Here is a 19,356-nt window from a genome sequence, read left to right on the forward strand (position 1 = left end):
TTTCCCTGGTGTGAATAATCTGCAACAATGCATAAGATTCTAATAAGATTACTGACATTTAGAAATGGGAAGAAAGGAGCTAAAGGTGTAGGGAAGGTGGGATGGATAGGGGAAGAGTAAAAAGGGAAAAGAAAAAAATGTGAGAGGATGAAAATAAAGTGTTTGTAGATGGGGAGGGGAGGAGGGGGTGAAGGGAGGGCAGAGGTAAGGGGAAAAAATGAGAAGCAAGACTTGTCATGTAGAGGTACATGATCCCAACAATGAATGCAACTGTGCTGTATCCCTAAAATGTACCAATAAACTCAGTTAAAGCTGAAAAAAATTTCTATGCTATAATTATCCACCCACAGTTAATCAGACAATAATCCACATTATCTTGGGCTATTTATGCCCCTCATTTTTTCCCCTCTTCAAAATATCTCAGTAGAGACTTTCTAACACGGCCAATTAGAGAAGGAAATGCAATGAAAAAGCTGAGAGATCAGATATCCAGTAACGTAGGTATTTGAGACGGGAAGCCGCTATACCCAGATGCAGAAAATTAACCTGAAAGAGGAATTTTTTATATTGAACCAATATCTGGATTGTTGAAAATGGGAAGTGATCTGCACATCCACTCACACCTTTAGCCGTTGGACGTGCCATCTTGGGAGTGGTTGGAACAGTCTGTTGAAAGGTGACAGCACTGCAGAGGCCAGACTTCCAGCCTCCCTACCTACTGTCTCTCCCACCTGGAGGAGGAAACCATGCATGGAAAGAGAAAGCCAGCAACACAAAATCAGACAATGCCCCCATCATCTTCCCAACACCAGGTAACACTGTGTCCCTGAAACATCCCACCCACTACCCACCACCCAGTGTCAGCAAAGGAAGCCCCTACACACCCTAGGCCAAGAGAGGATATTCATGTGGCACCAACTCAGAAGCAAAAGAAAGAAATAAAAGATATATATAACATAGATGACCCAAATAATTCAACCTAAAGACTCCTAGAGCTAATAAATTTAGCAAGTTACTAGGACACAAAATCAGCACAGAAAAATTAATAGTGTTTCTGTACACCAATAGTGAAAGAATTGGGAAAACAATGCCATTCACAATAGCTTTAAGAAAAATTAAATACTTAGGAATTCACCTAATAAAAGAAGTGAAAGATTTCCATAATGAAAACCATAGTCCAAATGGCCATTAAATGGGTCTGTGCTGACTCCAGAGAGCCTCTCTTAAGTCTTCTTTCTGCTCTCCCTATATGGCATTTTCTCCTTAAGCAAGAATGAAAATCATTAGTTTACCACACATTATGTTTTTCATTGATTCTTTTCTCCTTCATGCATCATCTGTATCCAGTTTTAGAAAATAACATAATACCATAAACAATGATTTTTATCATCTTTGTTATTGGCTACTCCAAGAGAAACGTGGAATTAGAAACAGTGCCTCCAAAGGACTTGAGAGAATATTTTCTCTAAGATAGAATATGGTATGAGCAATCTTAGTCTCTACTGCACCTAATAGATTTATCCATTAAATTCCAAGAATTGTAAACTTTAAAAGGTCAATATATAATGATAATTTCGTTTATACTGTATTTCATAATTTAAGTAATGTTCTATGCATTCTTTTCTGAGTTTGACCTTATCAGTGTTCAAATTTTGCCTTGTCTTATAGCTGAAGGAAAAATCAAAATAAATCAATTGATGAAAGAATTGACTACTGTTTTAGGTAAGTGAAAAGTCACTTAATTCTTTACACTGTTTTAATGATGTTTCTTACCATATTTTCATTCTTTTGTTAATTTTGCCATTTTAACCTTTCATTAATTAAAACATTTTCTTCTACCTGCTTTGGAACATCAGTGCTTTTGTAACAAATCTTTTTGTAACAGATGTTTGCACCAAATTTAAGATATTTCAAATTTTGAATAATAACTGTGATACCATCTATGTGTCTCTTTTTGTATCAATACTATGGTTTTTTTATACTAACTCTACAGTATATTTTGAAATCAGGTATTGTGATGCTTCTGGCATTGCTCTTTTTGCTCAGGATTATTTTTGGCTATTCTGGGTCTTTTGTGCTTCTATACAAATTTTAGAATTATTTTCTAGGTCTGTAAGAATGACATTGGTGTTTTGATAGGATTGATTGTGTCTATACTTTCAGAAGTATGACCATTTTAACAATATTAATTCTCCCCAACCATGAACATGGGAGGTCTTTCCATTTCCTAGTGTCTTCCTCAATTTCTTTCTTCAGCATTTAAAATTTTCATTATAGAGGTCTTTTACCTCCTTAATTAGGTTTATTCTTAGCTTTTGCAGGGTACCGGGGATCGAATTCAGAACCTCATGCTTGCCAGGCAGGCACTGTGCTGCTGAGCTAAAGCCCAGGCCCTACTATAAACTATTTTTGAGGCTACTGAAAATGAAGTTTTTACTACTTTTTCAGCCAGTTAATTATCATTGTAAAGAAAAGCTACCAAATTTTGTATGCCAGCTTTTACATCCTACCACTTTGCTGAATTTGTCAGTTCTAAGAGAATTTTGGTGGGTCTTTAGCATTGATCTACTTGTTTATGTTGCGCCCCTCTCCTCTGGCACCTGGCTTGTAGTTTTCTTTTCTTGGCATATACTTGATATTAGGGTAATAGTAGCCAGGTCCAAATTTGAAATATAATTTCTAACAAGCATTTACTATGTACATCTTTATGTATACTATACTTATGTATACTTTATGTATATTTAATAGTTAATTAATATAAGGCATGTAACCTAAATAAACACATCTTTATGTATACTATATGTATGTATACTATATATACTTATGTATACTTTATGTATATTTAATAGTTAATTAATATAAGGCATGTAACCTAAATAATTTTCTAAATGAAATTTATGTGCTTCATATTATGCAGCTACCAATATGACAACTTCAAAACTACCAGGAGAAATACTTAAATTTTTGTTTTTGTAAGAAAGGAACTTGGGTGGGGGAAGTAAATCAATGGAAGAGTCCCTGCCTAGCAGGCAAGAAGACTTGGTTTCAATCTCCAGCACTGCAAAGGGATGAAGAAGGAAAATAAAAAAGGAAACTAAGTTATTATTTACTTTACTTTTACCTGTTTACATAATTAAAGTACTAAATTTGAATTTTTTTCCTCATTGAGTTTATTGGTACATTTTAGGTATATAGTACATTTACATTCATCATTGGGATCTTGTACCATTACATAACAGGTCTTGGTTCTCATTTTTTCCCCTTGTCCCTGCCCTCCCTTCACCCCCTCCTCCCCTCCCCATTTACAAACACTTTATTTCCATTTTTGTATTTTCTCGTATATGTTTTTCACTTATTACCTTTCCCCTACCCTTCCCACTTTCCCTACACTTTTAGCCCTTTTCTTCCTATTTCACATTGTCAATTATATCATTTAGATCTTATATACCATTATAGTTTTTCACACCAGAGAAACTATTTGGTATTTACACATATGTGACTTATTTATTTCACTTAGGAGTATATCCTCAATATGTATCCATTTTCCTATGAATGAATCTAATTTCTCACTCTTTATGGCTGAGTAGTATTCCATTTTATAGAAAAACCACATCTTTATCCAGTTTCCAACTGATAGACAAATGGGCTGTTTCCAAGTTTTAGCTATTATCCAATTAGTGTATGAAGTCACTATTTTGTGTTCTTATCACCCTTTGTTTTTTTCTAGGAGAGCAGATAGATATCAGTGAGCTACAGAATACTTTGAAAGATATGAAAGTTGAATTCACAGATAGGGAATGTTCACATTTAATAAAAACTCTACCACTTGATGGTAACTATTTCAAATATATACAGTGCTTTTCTTCAAAGGGCTTTAGAGTACTTGATTTTCAGCTTTTCTTCAAAGTGGTACCAAAGTATTTAATCTTTTAAATCACTTTTTAAAAACTTTTTGAATTACTAGATATTTGCCAAAGAAAATCTAAGTCATTTATTTCTTATTAGTAAATAATAACTGTTTTTCTCATTCCTGCTAGTAGTTTGCTGTTGTCTTTGCTTGCATTAGCGTGTATGAGTACAGAAAGAAAATAAAAAGGAAATAGCAAAGGACATAAGGCCAAGATTAAAAAAAATAAATCATATGGGATATGTGTTTCAAAAGTTGCAAGCCAATAATCATTGCTTGTTGTGCAAGAGTGAAACAGATTTGTCTCATTAAAGAATTCTCCTGAGGAAATTAGATAAATTTCAGACAAAACCATAAATAAGTCTATCTTTTTAAAACTAAAAGATTGGGAGAACTTAGGCATCTTATTATTTAGGCAGATCTTTATTATTGTTCCCTAACCTCAATTATGTCTTTTTTAACAGCTGAAGGAAAAGTATATAAAAAAAGGTTGCTGGATGGTATAAAAACTATTAAAATGAGTGCAAATTGTGGTGAGAAAGCACATAAGATATGTTACTCTTTTTATTTATATGATGTCTTTTATTACATTAAAACTCTCACATATGTATATTCCCAGTATTTATGGATATTAGGTATATAATGCTATGGATATTATGTATATAATGCCATAGTTTCCTGGAAATTACCCACCTCATTTTACCATTTTCAGCATATTGATATGAGCAAAAAATATAGTCAGAGAATAAGATTTTACCCCTAGTTTTAACACTGACTCTCCTTATCCTCAGGAAGACCTAGTCCTCATGATTAAAATGATAACTGTAACACACATTAATTAATAAGGACTTTTGCATTTTATTTTCTTTTAAAAGTGTTTTTCTTTATACTACGGAGGAAAAGTTGATGTGAATAACCTGAATACATTTCTGGAAAATATGGAGATTCAGCTTTCACACAAAGAACTTGAAGATTTTTCACAAAACTTACCAGTTGATGGTGAGCATTATAGATAAATGTATTTCTTTGAGGACAGCTTTGATTTGACAGAATCCACAGATCAATGATAGTGCCTATGTGCTATCAATAGGACATTTTGAAAAGCTTGTAGCAAAAATCCTCCCCATTTTTTAATCCGAAGTCCATTAAATGTTTAAGAAAAATTGGTAAAATTGGGCAAAGAGCCCATTCTCAAGTTAAAGAATAAAGAGAAGGTAGAATAAGAAATATTTAATAGAAACATTAAATGGTACATGAAGAAAAAGAACTCCCTTTGATGAAGAACTATTAAAATTGATTCATAAGCCAGAGATGTAGCTCAGTGGTTCCGCTGCCTGCCTTGCAAGCACAAGGACCTGAGTTCGGTCCCCGGTACAAAAAAAAAAAAAAATTGATTCATAATTATTCAAAATATGTATATTTTGAATACATAGACTACTCTCCTGAAATAGACTAGCAGGATAGAGAAAAACATATAAGAAATTTTTAAAAGATATAGATGCAAACAATTAGCATAATAATACTATTATAATAAGATTTGAATTTTAAATATATTAATAAAATGAATATATTTCCAGAGGAAAAATAATTTACCAACACCTATTTATCAGGATATGAAAAAAGCTAGATTAATAATGGTAGTTGGAAAAAAAACTATCAACTCTTCCTTAGTACCCATAACTGCAGTAAGGGTGATAGGCCTTTAGTTTGAAAAGTAAATTTTTTCAAATCTTGCAGTAAGGGTGATAGGCCTTTAGTTTGAAAAGTAAATTTTTTCAAATCTTCAAGGAATTGTTTATTTTAATGCTATCTAAAGTGGTCTAGAGAGCTCTGACTTAAGACAAAAAAAGGAATAAAAACTCATCAAATTTTCCTTCCCTCTGATACATGAAGTGAATAACAAAAATAAAAGAGGAAAAATTCAGGAAAGAAAATTCAACACCAACCAAACAAAGCAGCCAACCTAATGCCATAAATTTTTTAAGACAAACAATGAAATAAAAAATTAGAGAGTAGAAGCAGCAGTACAACGAACCTAGGTTCCTCATTGATGAACTTTGACATTAAGTGAATTCTCACTAGAATGCCCAGATCTAGGGCAAAGCAATTTGAATAGGTAACTTTTTTCTCTCTCTTTTCACCTCTAGGAAGAGTAGAAAAGACTGCTAGAGAGAAATTAGTAAAAGAAAGGAAATTAACAATGTATATCATTCATTAATTAATGGAAGTAAAAGCTTCATAGTTATACGAAGAATGGGGAGTCACATGGGAAGTCCAAGAGCGTCATGTCTTGAACAAATCTGGGGTTTACTTAAATATTCTTACCAGCATTTATTCCCCTTTATTGAAGGTACAAGAGCAATGAACCCTATTGAATCATGAAATCAAACCTCAGGATAGCAGGTTTGAGTTTCCACACATTTCTCCTTCCTTAGATTACAGTGAAAATGAGTATAATCATTTTTTTCAAGTACTTCTCACAGTGCAAAGCAAACCGGTTTCAGATACCATAGAAAGGACAATAAAAAGCTACACTAACTGTTAGGAATAAAAGGAAGATGGGGCAAAGCTGCTAAAGCATAGCAAGATGAAAAGAAAGGACATGGGAACAATTTTAGCACTAACCCATAAAAGAAAAAATGAAAAAGAAAAAATGGAAGGAAGCAACATAAAATGGAAGGAAGATAACATATAAAAGATAAATACACCTTTCTAGTAGAAAACCCAAGGAAAACCAAAGTTTTTTTTTTTATAATTACTTCATACAACCAAACAATTTCAATAGATTCAATAAAATTAGAGTTAAAAAATGTAAATAGTGTTCATAGCCTGCAAATAAAAGGTAAATTGCATATTTAAAGTAGCAAAATTAGCACCAAAATTATAGTCACTAAATAAATTAGAAACATCAAAGTAAAAAATAAATATGGTGAAAATACTTTTGACAGAGAATAATAAATCACAATAAATGCACAAAAAAGACAGATTAAAATAATCAAAAAAGTTATCCTTCAGAAATCTTTCTCAGACAAGTAAAAGCTGAGGGAATTTGTCACTAGAATGGCTCTAAAATAAATCCTTTCATGATAAAAATAAATAAATTTAGTATAGAAGGAAGGTACCTACACACAACTAAGGCCATATGTGACAGACCCAGAGGAACTCCTAGTGAACCAGAAAAAAAGTTGGCAGCACTCTCTCTAAGATCTAAAACAAAATAAGGATGCTAGCTTTCATAACTTTTATCCAACATTGTATGGAAGTGCTAGCCAAAGCAATTTAGCAAGAGAAAAAACTTAAAGACATCCAAATGCAAAGAAGAAAAAAAACTATCCCTGTTTCCAGACAATATAATCTGATATGTAGAAAAGCCTAGGGCTGGAGATTTAGCTCAGTGGTTTGGCGGCCTGCCTTGCAAGCACAAGGACCCGAGTTCAATCCCTGGTACCAAAAAAAAAAGCCTAAAGGCTCCACCAAGAAAGAGTTTGAACTAATAAATTTAGTAAAGTTGACAGGATAAAAGATTAATACAAAAGCCAGTAACATTTTTATACCAATAGCAATATCTAAAGAAGAAATCAATAAGCTATCCCCTTTATAGTAGCTACAAGAAAACTAAAGTACCTAGTAATAAAACAAAGGAAATAAAAATGTCTACAATGAAAATTATAAAACGCTGATGAAAGAAATTGAAGATGGAACAAGAAAATTGAAAGCCAACTACAATACTGGATTGAAAGAGTTGATCATGTTAAAATGTCCCTAATACTCAAAGGAATTTACAAAAAGAATGCAAGTCCTTTCAAAATACCAGTTATATTTGGTATCAGGAAAGATCCCAAAGAGCCAAAGCAATCTTGGAGGAAAAAAACTGAAGACATCACAAAACCTGACTTGAAAATATGTGACAAAGCTATATTAACCAAAACAGCATGGTACTGGCTTAAAAACAAAGACCAATGGAAATGAATTTTTTAAAATCCACAAATAAATCCACATACTTAAAACCAAATGATTTTTCACAAAGACACAAACAACCAAACACTGGCAACAATTGTCCTTTCAATAAATGGTGTTATAAAAACTCAGAATCCATAAGCAAAACAATGAAACTAAACACCTATATCTTATTATATACAAAATCAATTTAAAAAATTGACTCAAATGGATCAAAGACTTAAATATGAGACCAAAAACTATGAAATTTCTAAAAGAAAACTTAAAGAAAATACTTCAGTACATTGTTTTAGACAGGGTTGTTATTTTTAATATGACCTCAAAAGCACTGGTATCAAAACAGAAATTGTGAGAAGTAGGATTATCTCAAACTAAAATGCTTCTGTACAGCAAAGAAAAAAATCAACATAATGGGGAGGGGAGGAGGGGGTGAAGGGAGGGCAGGGACAAGGGGTAAAAATGAGAACCAAGACCTGTCATGTAAAGGTGCAAGATCCCAGTAATGAATGTAACTGTACTGTATACCTAGAATGTACCAATCAACTCAATAAAAAGAAAAAAAATCAATACAATGAAAAGACAACCTACAATATATGAGAAAATATTTTCAAACTATTCATCTGGCAAAGGATTAATGTACAGAATATATAAATAACTCAACAGCAAATAATAATAATAAAATTTAAAATAGGCAAATTACCTGAATAGGTATTTCTCAAAAGATAATATACTAATGACCAATAAAGTATGTGAAAAAATGCTCTACATTACTAATTACCAGGTAAATGAAAGTCAAAACCACAATGAGACATCATTTCACTCCACTTAGAATCTGTTAATCAGAAACAAACAATAACAAATGTTGGTAAGGATGCAAGGAAAACAGAACTCTGAAACACCACTGGATAGACGATAAAATTAATATTAAACATAATTATCCACCAGATCAACCCCCTGTGGTGAATAACAAGAGCATAGATTATCACACCTGGAAAGAAGTTGAGAATGTTTTCCAACATTCCCTCATTCTATAGATGTGGAAAGTGAAACTCTAGTTCTCATAGGTAGATAGAAATGTAAGGTGTAGGTGGTCCCCAGGGGCGATGTTCATATCAAGCCATGCAACTCTAATAGCTATATATTTAGAAAAATTCTGTGATACAAGGTGGCCAACATAGTATTTTATAATGCACTCATATCCCTATAGCACCATGAAAAATGATAAATTCATGTGACTGAGGCTTATTCAACAATTACATATGTGTGTATGTAATTATACATGTGTATGATCATAGTGATATTACATACACATACGGTATGTTTATACAGATATTTGTTTATTAAAATTGTAGGAATCATCTCTAGCTACTTATTATATATATATATATATGTATATTTGTTTAAAAATAAACAAGAGTATTAGAAAAGAGTAGGAAATCAATTGAAGTCAAAACCATCACTCCCACCCTAAAATAAATTGCAAAAGCCCAAAAAATAGATGTACCCAGCAATTTCACTACTAGGTATATATCCAAGGAAAAGAAAATGAGTACATCAAAGAGATTTCTGAACTCTCAGGTTCATTGCAGCTCTCTGTATCACAGCCTGGGTATGAAGTCAACCTATGCTCCCAGAGACAGATAAATGGATAATAAAATGTGGCATATATACATCATGAAGTATTCAGACATAAAAAATACTGAAATCCCATCATTTGTGGAAATGTATATGGAACTGGGGAGTCCATTATGTAACATGAAATAAGTCATACGTACAATGTTCTCATACCTCTGTGAAATCTAAAAAACTTCATCTCATAAGAGTGGGGACAGAATAGAATAGTAGTTCCCAGAGAATGAGACTAGATGGGGGGAAGATATGGAGAGAGAACAGTTAGTAGATACAGGTATGAAATGGAGTAGGAGTAATAAGTCTAATGTTCAGTAGCATAGTAGATTTAACTATCAACAACATCTAATTGAATATTTTAATATAGCTAATAGGACTTTGACTCTTCCTAACACAAATAAATGATAAATGTTTGTGGGGATAGACATACCCATTATCCAGATCTGATCATTCCACTGTAGATAGATAGATAGATAGATAGATAGATAGATAGATAGATAGATAGATTTAAATATCACACTATATGCTGTAAATATGTATAATCATATGTAAATTAAAAGTTAAAATCAATTGACAATAAATGTAAGAATTACTCCCAGACTCTCAGTTCACTTTCACTGATACATATGTCTAGGTATATATTAGTGCCCCACTAATCTGGTTACTATTATAAGTGCTCTAAGTTATAAATTTTGAATGGGGAGTATAAATCTGAAATTCTGTTCTTGCATTTTCATATAAATTTTAAGAACAGCTCTTCAAATTTGCTAAAAATTCCATTGGGATTTAGATAAGGACTGTCTTGAATTTCTAGATTAATATGTAAGAGGGGGGTCAGGGTTTATGACCTTAAAAATATTAATGATAATAGGATCTCTTTGCATTTTGTTAGGTCTTATTGGATGTTTTTTCACAATCCTTTTTGTAATTTTCAGAGTATGAGTTCAATACTTTTGTTAAATGTATTCTTTGATGAGTTATTCTTTTGATGCTGTAATAAATGAAACTGTTTTCTTAATATTTTTATTATTTATTTGCATTCCTTTTAAATTCATTAAGATTTTAAATCCAGTATATAGTACAAATTTTGCATAAATATTCCCTATATGCTTGAAAAAACTACATTCTGAAATATTAGTTGCAATATTATCTATATATTCATTAAATCAAGCTTAAATTTTTGTTCAAACTTTCTATAGCCTGAATGACTTTTCTCTGCTTGTTTTGTTAACTACTGAGAAAAATGTGTTACATCTCTCATTCTAATTCTGAATTTTTCATTTCTCATTGAGATTTTGCAAATTTCTTTGTTTATGGTTATTTTAAGATCAGATATAGATGCATATGTTTACATTTTCCTGGTGAATTGAAACTTCTTTTATTATCTCTGCAGTGCTTTTGTTTTTAAAGCCTATTTTATATGAAATTAATCTATGATATTTTACTTTTCTTCTTTGTTGGCATAAAATCTGCCTATTCTTTTCCTTTCATCCTCTCTGAATCTTTAAATTTCAGATAAATATAAATTTTCAAGTTTTAGAAACCTACATCACTTCTGTCTTAGTTACTTTTCTCATTCCTGAAACACAGTACCTGACACCCATAAGTTAGAGGAAAGGTTTATTTCATCTCACAGTTTGTAGAGGTTTCAGTCTATAGTTATCTGGCTCCAGGGCAGGTGGCATGGCAGAGAGGCAACACAGAGGAAAAATAGTTCATGACATGGGAGACAGAAAGCAGCAAAGCAGCAAATCAATAAAGCAGCAGCAAGCCTCCTTTCCCCTTTTATTCCATCCAGGCTATAATCCTTATGGGTGGTTGCACTTACACCCAGGGTAGGCCATCCCGTTATCCACACCAATATGTGGACTAATTTAGTTATTATACCCTTAATCCATATTCATACCACCTTAATCCACATTCGTAAAACCTAGATCCAGCCAACTTCAAAAAGCTCCACCTATGAGCACGAGGCTTTGGAGTGACATCAAGATACAAGCCATAACAACTTCCTTGGTGAATTTTACCTAAAGTATTAATAAAAACTAATGCCTATCTCACTCAAATGTTCAAAGAACAGAAAAAAGAAAAAACATCTCCCAATTTGATTTAGCCTAATCTTGGTATGAAAACTTAAAGAGAACACAGAAAAGCAAAAACACAGGTTAATCTCTCATAAAGAAATACAAAAAATCATGAACAAACAAAGTGTTACAGTCTGAATCTATTATTTATATTTTATATTGTAATAGTCATTCTGAAGTTACTGACATTTGTATTTAAATCTACTTTTACTCAGTTCCTTTCTTTATATCACTTGTTCAATATTCTTTGCAATCTTGCTTTCCTTTTATGTTTTTATCATTTTTTTCTGTTTCTATGGAGTTTTAAAGGTTATGCTAGAAATTACAACATGTGTTCTTTATTTTTCATAATCCCACATTTTACTGGACTTTGATTCTTATCCAAGATACTGCAAGATTCTTGGCATATAATTGACTTCAGTTATCTCCTTACCCAACTTTTTTTGGTTTGTTTTGTACAATCAGTATTCCTCTAGAATAACTCATGTGTTATCACTTATTTCTCTTCATTGTTTCTCACAGTATTAGATTCAAAGAGATCACTGGGTATTGATCAGGGTGAAACTTTTTCCAACATATGCCTAAACACTCTTGAAGTTTTTCATAACATCAAGGACAAAGAAATCTATGAATAGTTGAAAGGAGAAAAAAAGATTACACACAAAATATTAAAGATACAGATTCATATTATCAACATAGGATTCATGAAGAAATAGAAAAATATTGTCTTCAAAGTACTAGAGAAAAAGTAACTTTGAACCCCCAATATTCTAGGATAAAATAGACACTTCCAGACATATAAAAACATAAAAGTTTACTACTCACAGATTTTTTTCTAAATAAATTCTAGAATATGTAGTCTAATAAAAAGAAAAACAAATACTAAAGGAAATAGAGGGATGCATGAAACAAAGTAGAGAACATAACATCAAGAACTTATATCTAAATAAATATTATACAAAAATATAATGTAATAGTCTAGAACTAAAATTAAGAGGATATCAGCCTTGCTTTTGTGGTGTTAGAGGTGGGGAATGTAGAAATAGTAGTCTCATACTGATGGTCTATAACTGCTGTGTTTCTTCCAGTTGATGGGAAAATTGATCTGAAAACTGTGATATTGAGAATGAAAGATTTTACAGGTGAGTTTTTATAACACCAATATACTCTAATGTTCTACAGTAACTTATATTTTAGATGCTATTTCCAAATTGTTGATATTCTTTTAGACAGTTATTGTGAAATATTTCTGCCTAATAAAATTTTTTATCTTTATCTCTATAAAAAACATAGGATTTAGTCTTGATAAGTCCTATGTACCTTAGAGTTATTTTTTTCACTTATAAATATATCTTAGGTGCATATTAAATAGCTATATATTCGGTAAGCACATTCATAAGTTAGATAAAATTTTGCAAAGCTCAAGATAATGTTTTTGTGACTGATCCAGGATATGCCAGTATAATTATTACTAGAATTCTAACTGTTGGCAACTCGTTGTTCAATTTGTTAATGAGATTTCATTCTGCACACTATCCTTAACATTGAGAGAGCCTTCATTGTATTACTATTATAGGATGTTTGCTTTGACTTATATTGACACATTCTATTTGCATATCCCATATTGCCTTTACTCCTTAACCCCAAATTGAGAATGCAGCCATATAAACTATTGTAAATATTAAACACTATACTTTCATAGCTTATTATGAACCTCTTTAAAAATATCAAATTATTACTTTTTTAAATTTTCACCATCTTTTCAAAGGAGAAAAGATTAATGCTTTAGGATGGTTTTCTCTAATTCTGTGAAGGTATGCTGTTGGTATTTTGATTGGGATTGCATACACCTGCATAACAGCTTTGGAAGTATGGCCATTTTCACTCTACTGGTTCTTCCTACCCAAGAACAAGGGGTATCTTTCCATTTTTTTAATATCCTCTTCAATCTTTTTCAGAATACTGTAGTTGTCAATTTAAAGGTCTTTTACTCTCTTTGTTAGATTGAATCCTAGATATTTCCTTTTTTTTCTAAGCTAATGTGAAAGGTGTGGTCTTAATTTTTCTCTCAGTGAGTTTTTTATTTGTCTGAGGGAATGCTATTGATTTTTTAGCATTAACTTTGCATCCATCTACACTACTGAATTGGGTCTTTTGATGGAGTTTTTTGGGGTCTTCTATAAAGAGTATCATGTCATCTGTAAATAATAATAATTTAACTTCTTCCTGTCCTATTCTATTCCTTTCATTTCTCTCATCTGATTGCTGTGGCTAATGTTTCCAGAACTATGTTGAAGAGGAGTAGTGATTGAGATAAAAACAATCTACTCCTATTTCCTGTGGGTTTTTTAATAATGAATGGGTGTTAGACATTGTCAAATGCTCTTTCTGCATCTATTGAGATGATCATGTGGATTTTTTCCTTGGTTCTTCAAGTGGTTTTTTTGTTTGACTAATGAAAGTTTTCATTTCTAAGTGTTCTGCATGGTTCTTTTTCTTATCCTCTGTCTCTACTGAAGTGGTCTTTCACATCCTGCATTGTCTTCCTTAATTTGTGCAGCTATTTATTAATAACTCTGTGAGCTCACTAATCTTTTTAGTGAACTGTCTTCCTTAATTTGTGCAGCTATTTATTAATAACTCTGTGAGCTCACTAATCTTTTTAGTGATTGATAACTATAAATATTTTAAATTTATTATCTGGAATTTCATCTACTTCAATATCTGTGGGAATCACTTATTGGAGAGTTTTGAATTTTTGGAGGCATCTTTTTGCCTTGTTTTCTCATGATTCTTGTGTTTTTGTGTTGAGGTTTGCAAACTGATTGGACAAGATATCTGTCTCTACCACTGTTTTATGAGGGTCTTTTTAGTAAGTGGCTTCCCCTTTGTGATGTTTCCTGGGCTGTGGATATGTCCCTGTGTAAAAGTACACACTCTGTCTGTTCCCCAGCATTTCTTTGAGAGGAGAGAATAACTACCAATAGCATCACCAATTAAAAAAAAATTTTATGAGGGTCTTTTTAGTAAGTGGCTTCCCCTTTGTGATGTTTCCTGGACTGTGGATATGTCCCTGTGTAAAAGTACACACTCTGTTCCCCAGCATTTCTTTGAGAGGAGAGAATAACTACCAATAGCATCACCAATTAAAAAAAACAAACTGTATTAACATAAAAAAGAACTTGTTTAAAAGGATTTCTACTATTTCACTACCCAAGAAAATATCAAATGACTCAAATAAGTTATATATATGAACGCGCGCACACACACACACACACACACACACATGTGCATGTCTGTAATCCCAGCACTCTAGGAAGCTGAGGAATAAGGATCATAAATTCAAGCCCAATCTGGGCAACTTTGTAATTTAGCATGACTGTGTTTCACAATAAAAATATAGTTCAGTGCAAAAGTATTGAGCTTACTCTTCAGTACCCAGTACTAAGCGAGAGGAGAGAGGGAGAGAGAGAGAGAGAACACGCACCAGGCATGGTGGCACACACCTGTAATCCCAACACTTGGGAGGCTGAGGCAAGAGGATCAACATGGGTTTGAGCTTAGCCCAGGCTACATAGTGAATACAAGGCCAGCTACCTGAACTATATAGCCAGACCCTGTCTCAAAAGAAAAAAGGAAGGGAGGATGGAAGAAAGAAAAAGAAAAAGAGAGAAGAGAGAAAGAAAGAAAAGAAAGGAAGGAAGGAAAGAAGAAAGGAAGGAAGAGAGAATAGGCAAGGACAGAAAGAAATAAGAGAAGAAACATGAATGGGAAGTGGGAAAGGAGGAAGGAAGATTGAATCAGTTATTGAACTAACAGCAAAACAAAATTAGATAACCCTATGAAACAAGCATTGATATGGGGAAGTATGATAAAGCAACACATAACACTAGAAGCAAGAGCAGAAACTAATACACACACCAACACCAATCACCACACAAAAAAGGCCAACGAACAAACAAAGAAAAAAACAGGATTAAAACACCCCCTCATGGTGCTATTTATAATGGGGACAATTACTGGATATTTAAAATGCCTGCAAAAAGTCTTGTAGGCCCAGAGTTCTCTTTTTGGCTACTTTCCAAGTAGGACAAAGTACTCAAAGTAGTTTACAGGCTGAATTCTGCCTCCTCATAATCACAGGTGAGTGCCAAGGCAAAGCTGTCACTGGTGGGGCTCAGCAGAGTCCGAGTCTCTCAGTGTTTTTTTGTTTTGTCATTTTGTTTTGTTTTTACAAAGGGGGATGAGGACAATTGGAGCCACATCTCCTGCTCCCCTTGCCTTGGAAAGTGGTCTATGCTGTGGGTCCACGTTCCAGGAATCCCCGATTCATGCTGTTGGAGATAGAGTCGGCGAGAGTCTGTGCTTCGGTGTATATTCTGAATGTCTGAGTAGGGCAGAGGTGTTTGCTGTGTTGATTAGGATGAACATCCCAGAGCAGCCTGTCGGTGCTGTGCCTCTAGTCTGCCATGATTAGGAGTCTCCATTATCCTCCAGATGACAGCAGGGCCCTCACACCACTCCCCCTAGGGAGTCTCAGCCCCAGGACTCTACGTGGCCTTCCGGCTACACCCTCTGCAGCCAGCACCAATCCAACCACCTCTCTCTGCCCCTAGTACTCTCAGTTCCTGGCCTCAAGGTCTCTCTTCAGCTGACTGTTCCAATGGGCCCGCAGGACTGGAAAAGCAGTTTCCACCCCCTGGTGAATACCAGTCTCCAAGGGGAAGCCACATGACCCAGCATGGCACTAAGGGCAGCAGCAGTGAGGCTGAACAGAAGGAGGCAGCTACTTAAATCTCTCACAACTGCACTCTCCAAACCTAGGTAGCAAGAAGCACTAGGGACGGGTGATGGCCTCATTTTTCACTTTCTTTTCCTTTTTATGTGTGTGTGTGTGTGTGTGTGTGTGTGTGTGTGTGTGTGTGTGTGTGTGTGTGTTACTAGAAATCAAACCCAGGGGTAAACAATCAGCAAGCTACACGCCTCAGCCACCTTTTTTTTGAGACAGGATCTCCCTAAATTCTAGGATCCCACCTGCTTGTTGGCTCACTCGAGTTCACTGTAGTGATTGTTCCTCTATTTGTTCATGCAGCCATAGACCTGCTGAATTGGGTGAATATCCTAGAGTGGCTTCATTGTCTTCTTTTTTTGTTAGTACCAGAAATCGAACTCAGGACTTTGCCCTTGCCAGGCAGGCACAGCACCACTGAGCTACAACCCCAGCCCTCCTAGATTGGCTTTGTGATTGCTGTTTGCCTCTCATCTGCCACAGTGGACTCCAGAAATGTCTTTGTGGCATGAGCCTATGCAAAAACTTTGGATGAAGGATTGTTGCCAAGTGACATTGCTGATGTTTTTGAATTGCACACATAAAAGTTACTATGAAAACATTAGATTGTTTAAAAAGATGAATCATAGGTTAATCCCTAGGTATTTGATTTTTTTAATTACCAAGTTTTTCCTTATTTATTTTTCAGTTGGTTCATTTTTTGGTACATATACAGGAATATTATTGATTTTTGGGTGTCAATTTTGTATCCTGCCACTTTGCTGGATTTTTTATTATTTTCAAGAGTTTTCTGGGTCTTTTTATATAAAGGATTATATTATCTGCTAAAAAATGATACTTTGGCTTTTTTCTTTCTCTCTTATTTGTATCTCTTTTACTTATTTCTTTTGCCTAATTGCTCTGGCTAAAGTTTTGAGACTGTATTGAACAAGAATGAGGAGAGTAGAGCTGGGGATTTAGCTCAGTGGCACCACTGCCTGCCTCATAAGCGCAAGATCCAGAGTTCGTTTCCCAATACTGGAAAAAAAACAAAAACAAACAGTGATGAGAATAGACACTCTTATTCCTGATTTTAGAGGGAATTCTTTCAGGATTTTCCATTTAATGCTTCAGTTTTGTCTCATTTACTATGATTTTGACAGTGGATTCGTCATAGATGGCTTTTATCAGTCTGAGGTAAGTTTCTTCTGTATTTCCTCCTTAGAACTGCTTTCATTGTATACCATAGGTTTTTGCATGTATGCTGCCATTGTCATTTGATTCTAGGAAATTTTAATTTCTTCCCTGATTTTTTTTCTGCAACCTGTTGATTATTCATAAGATTTAATCTTCATATGTTTGGGTAGTTTCTGTAGTTTACTTTGCTGTTGATTTCTAGTTCATTCTGCTATGATCCGAAAGAATGCAAAGGATTTTTTTCAATTCTTTTGTATTTATTTAAGAATACTTTTTGGCCTAAAATATTTGGAGCTCTCTCTGCTATTAAAAAGAAAAATGTGTATTCTGTTGTCGGATGAGACACTCTCCAGAATATCTGTTAAGTTCGTTTTTTTTTTGTTTTTTTTAATGGTGTGGTTCAACTCTGACGTTTCTTTGTTCATTTTTTGGTCTAGGTGACCTATCTGCTTATGAGAGTGGGGTATTAAGTCCCCCATTATGATTGTATGAATGTTATTGTACCCTTTTATGCCCCGTAGTTTTTGTTTTATGAGATTGGTTCTCCCTACATTCAATTTACAATTGCTTTATCTTCCTGCTTAATTGTTCCCTTTACCAGTATGTATTAATATGTAGTATCCTTTGTCTCTTCTGATCAGTTTAGCTTGAAGTCCACTTTGTCTGAAATGAGGATAGCTGTTCTTGCTTACTTTTGGGCTCTGGTTACAAGGATTGTTGTTTACCATCCTTTCACTTACAGTGTACATGTCTCCTTTTTATTTTTCATTTTGTACATTTGAAACATCTCTCTTTTTTCTTAATATAACTAAAGGTTTGTCCATTTATTTTACCTTTTGAAAAACAAATTTAATTTGGTTGATGTTTTATACTGTTTTTCTAGTCTCATTTATTTCTGCTCTCAACTTTATTTCCTTTAAGTGGGGGCTTAGTTCTTCTTCCCCCTAGTTCCCTGTAGTGTAACATAAGGTTGTTTAGAACATACTTCTTCTTTTATGTATATTGCTATAAATTTTTCTTAGGATTGCATTTTGTATCCCATAAATTTTGGTATATTGTGTATCCACTTTTATTGTCTCAAGACATTTTTTAAATTCTCTTTTAATTTTTTCACTGACCCATTTACTGTAACCAGGGGCACATTGTTTAATTTCCATATATTTGTGAATTTTCCAAGCTTGCTGTTATTGATTCCCAGGGTTATAACATTGTGACTGGAAAGATAGTATGATTTCAGTCTTCTTGAATTTAAATTTGTGGCCTGACATATACTCTGTCCTAGACAGTTTTCTATGTGCACTTGAGAAGAATGTACATTATTTTGCTGTTGGATGGAATGTTTTGTGTGCACCATTTGAGTCTATTTTGTCTAAAGTGTAGTTCAAGTCTAATGCTTCCTTTTTGATTTTCTGTCTAGAGACGCTCTCCATTACTAAAAGCAGAGTACTGAAAATCCCTACTATAACTGTATTTTAGTCTATCTCTGTCTTCAGAGCTACCATACACTACTTTTAGTAATGTAAATCGGCACAACCACTTTGGAGAAAAAGTTTAACATTATTTACTAAAATTGGACAAAAGCATATCATAGAATCATGCTAGATATGTATAATTCAATTCTACCTGGGTGTGGTGGTGCACATCTGTAAACCCAACACTTAGGAGGCTGAGACAGGAGGATCACCATGAGTTTGAGGCCAGCCTGAGCTATGTAGTGAGTTCAGGCTGGTCTGAACTACATAGGGAGACCCTGTCTTTAAAAAACAAAAACAAAACAAAAAAAACCTTCCAATTCTAGGTATATATATATATAT

The 19,356-nt window shown here is 33.7% G+C and overlaps 1 protein-coding gene across 1 annotated transcript in view; it reads left to right on the top strand.

Moving 5' to 3' along the window:
* The window catches only part of Efcab3 (EF-hand calcium binding domain 3), a 215,970-nt gene that overhangs the window by 86,707 nt on the left and 109,907 nt on the right, over nucleotides 1-19,356 (top strand). Inside the window, 2 exon segments of the mRNA XM_019209488.2 lie at nucleotides 1,669-1,722; nucleotides 12,666-12,719. Of these exon segments, the coding sequence (XP_019065033.1) occupies nucleotides 1,669-1,722; nucleotides 12,666-12,719 (108 nt within the window).

Source organism: Fukomys damarensis, unplaced genomic scaffold, assembly GCF_012274545.1.
Source record: "Fukomys damarensis isolate Sample0158 unplaced genomic scaffold, DMR_v1.0_HiC HiC_scaffold_23, whole genome shotgun sequence".
Lineage (NCBI taxonomy): Eukaryota > Metazoa > Chordata > Mammalia > Rodentia > Bathyergidae > Fukomys > Fukomys damarensis.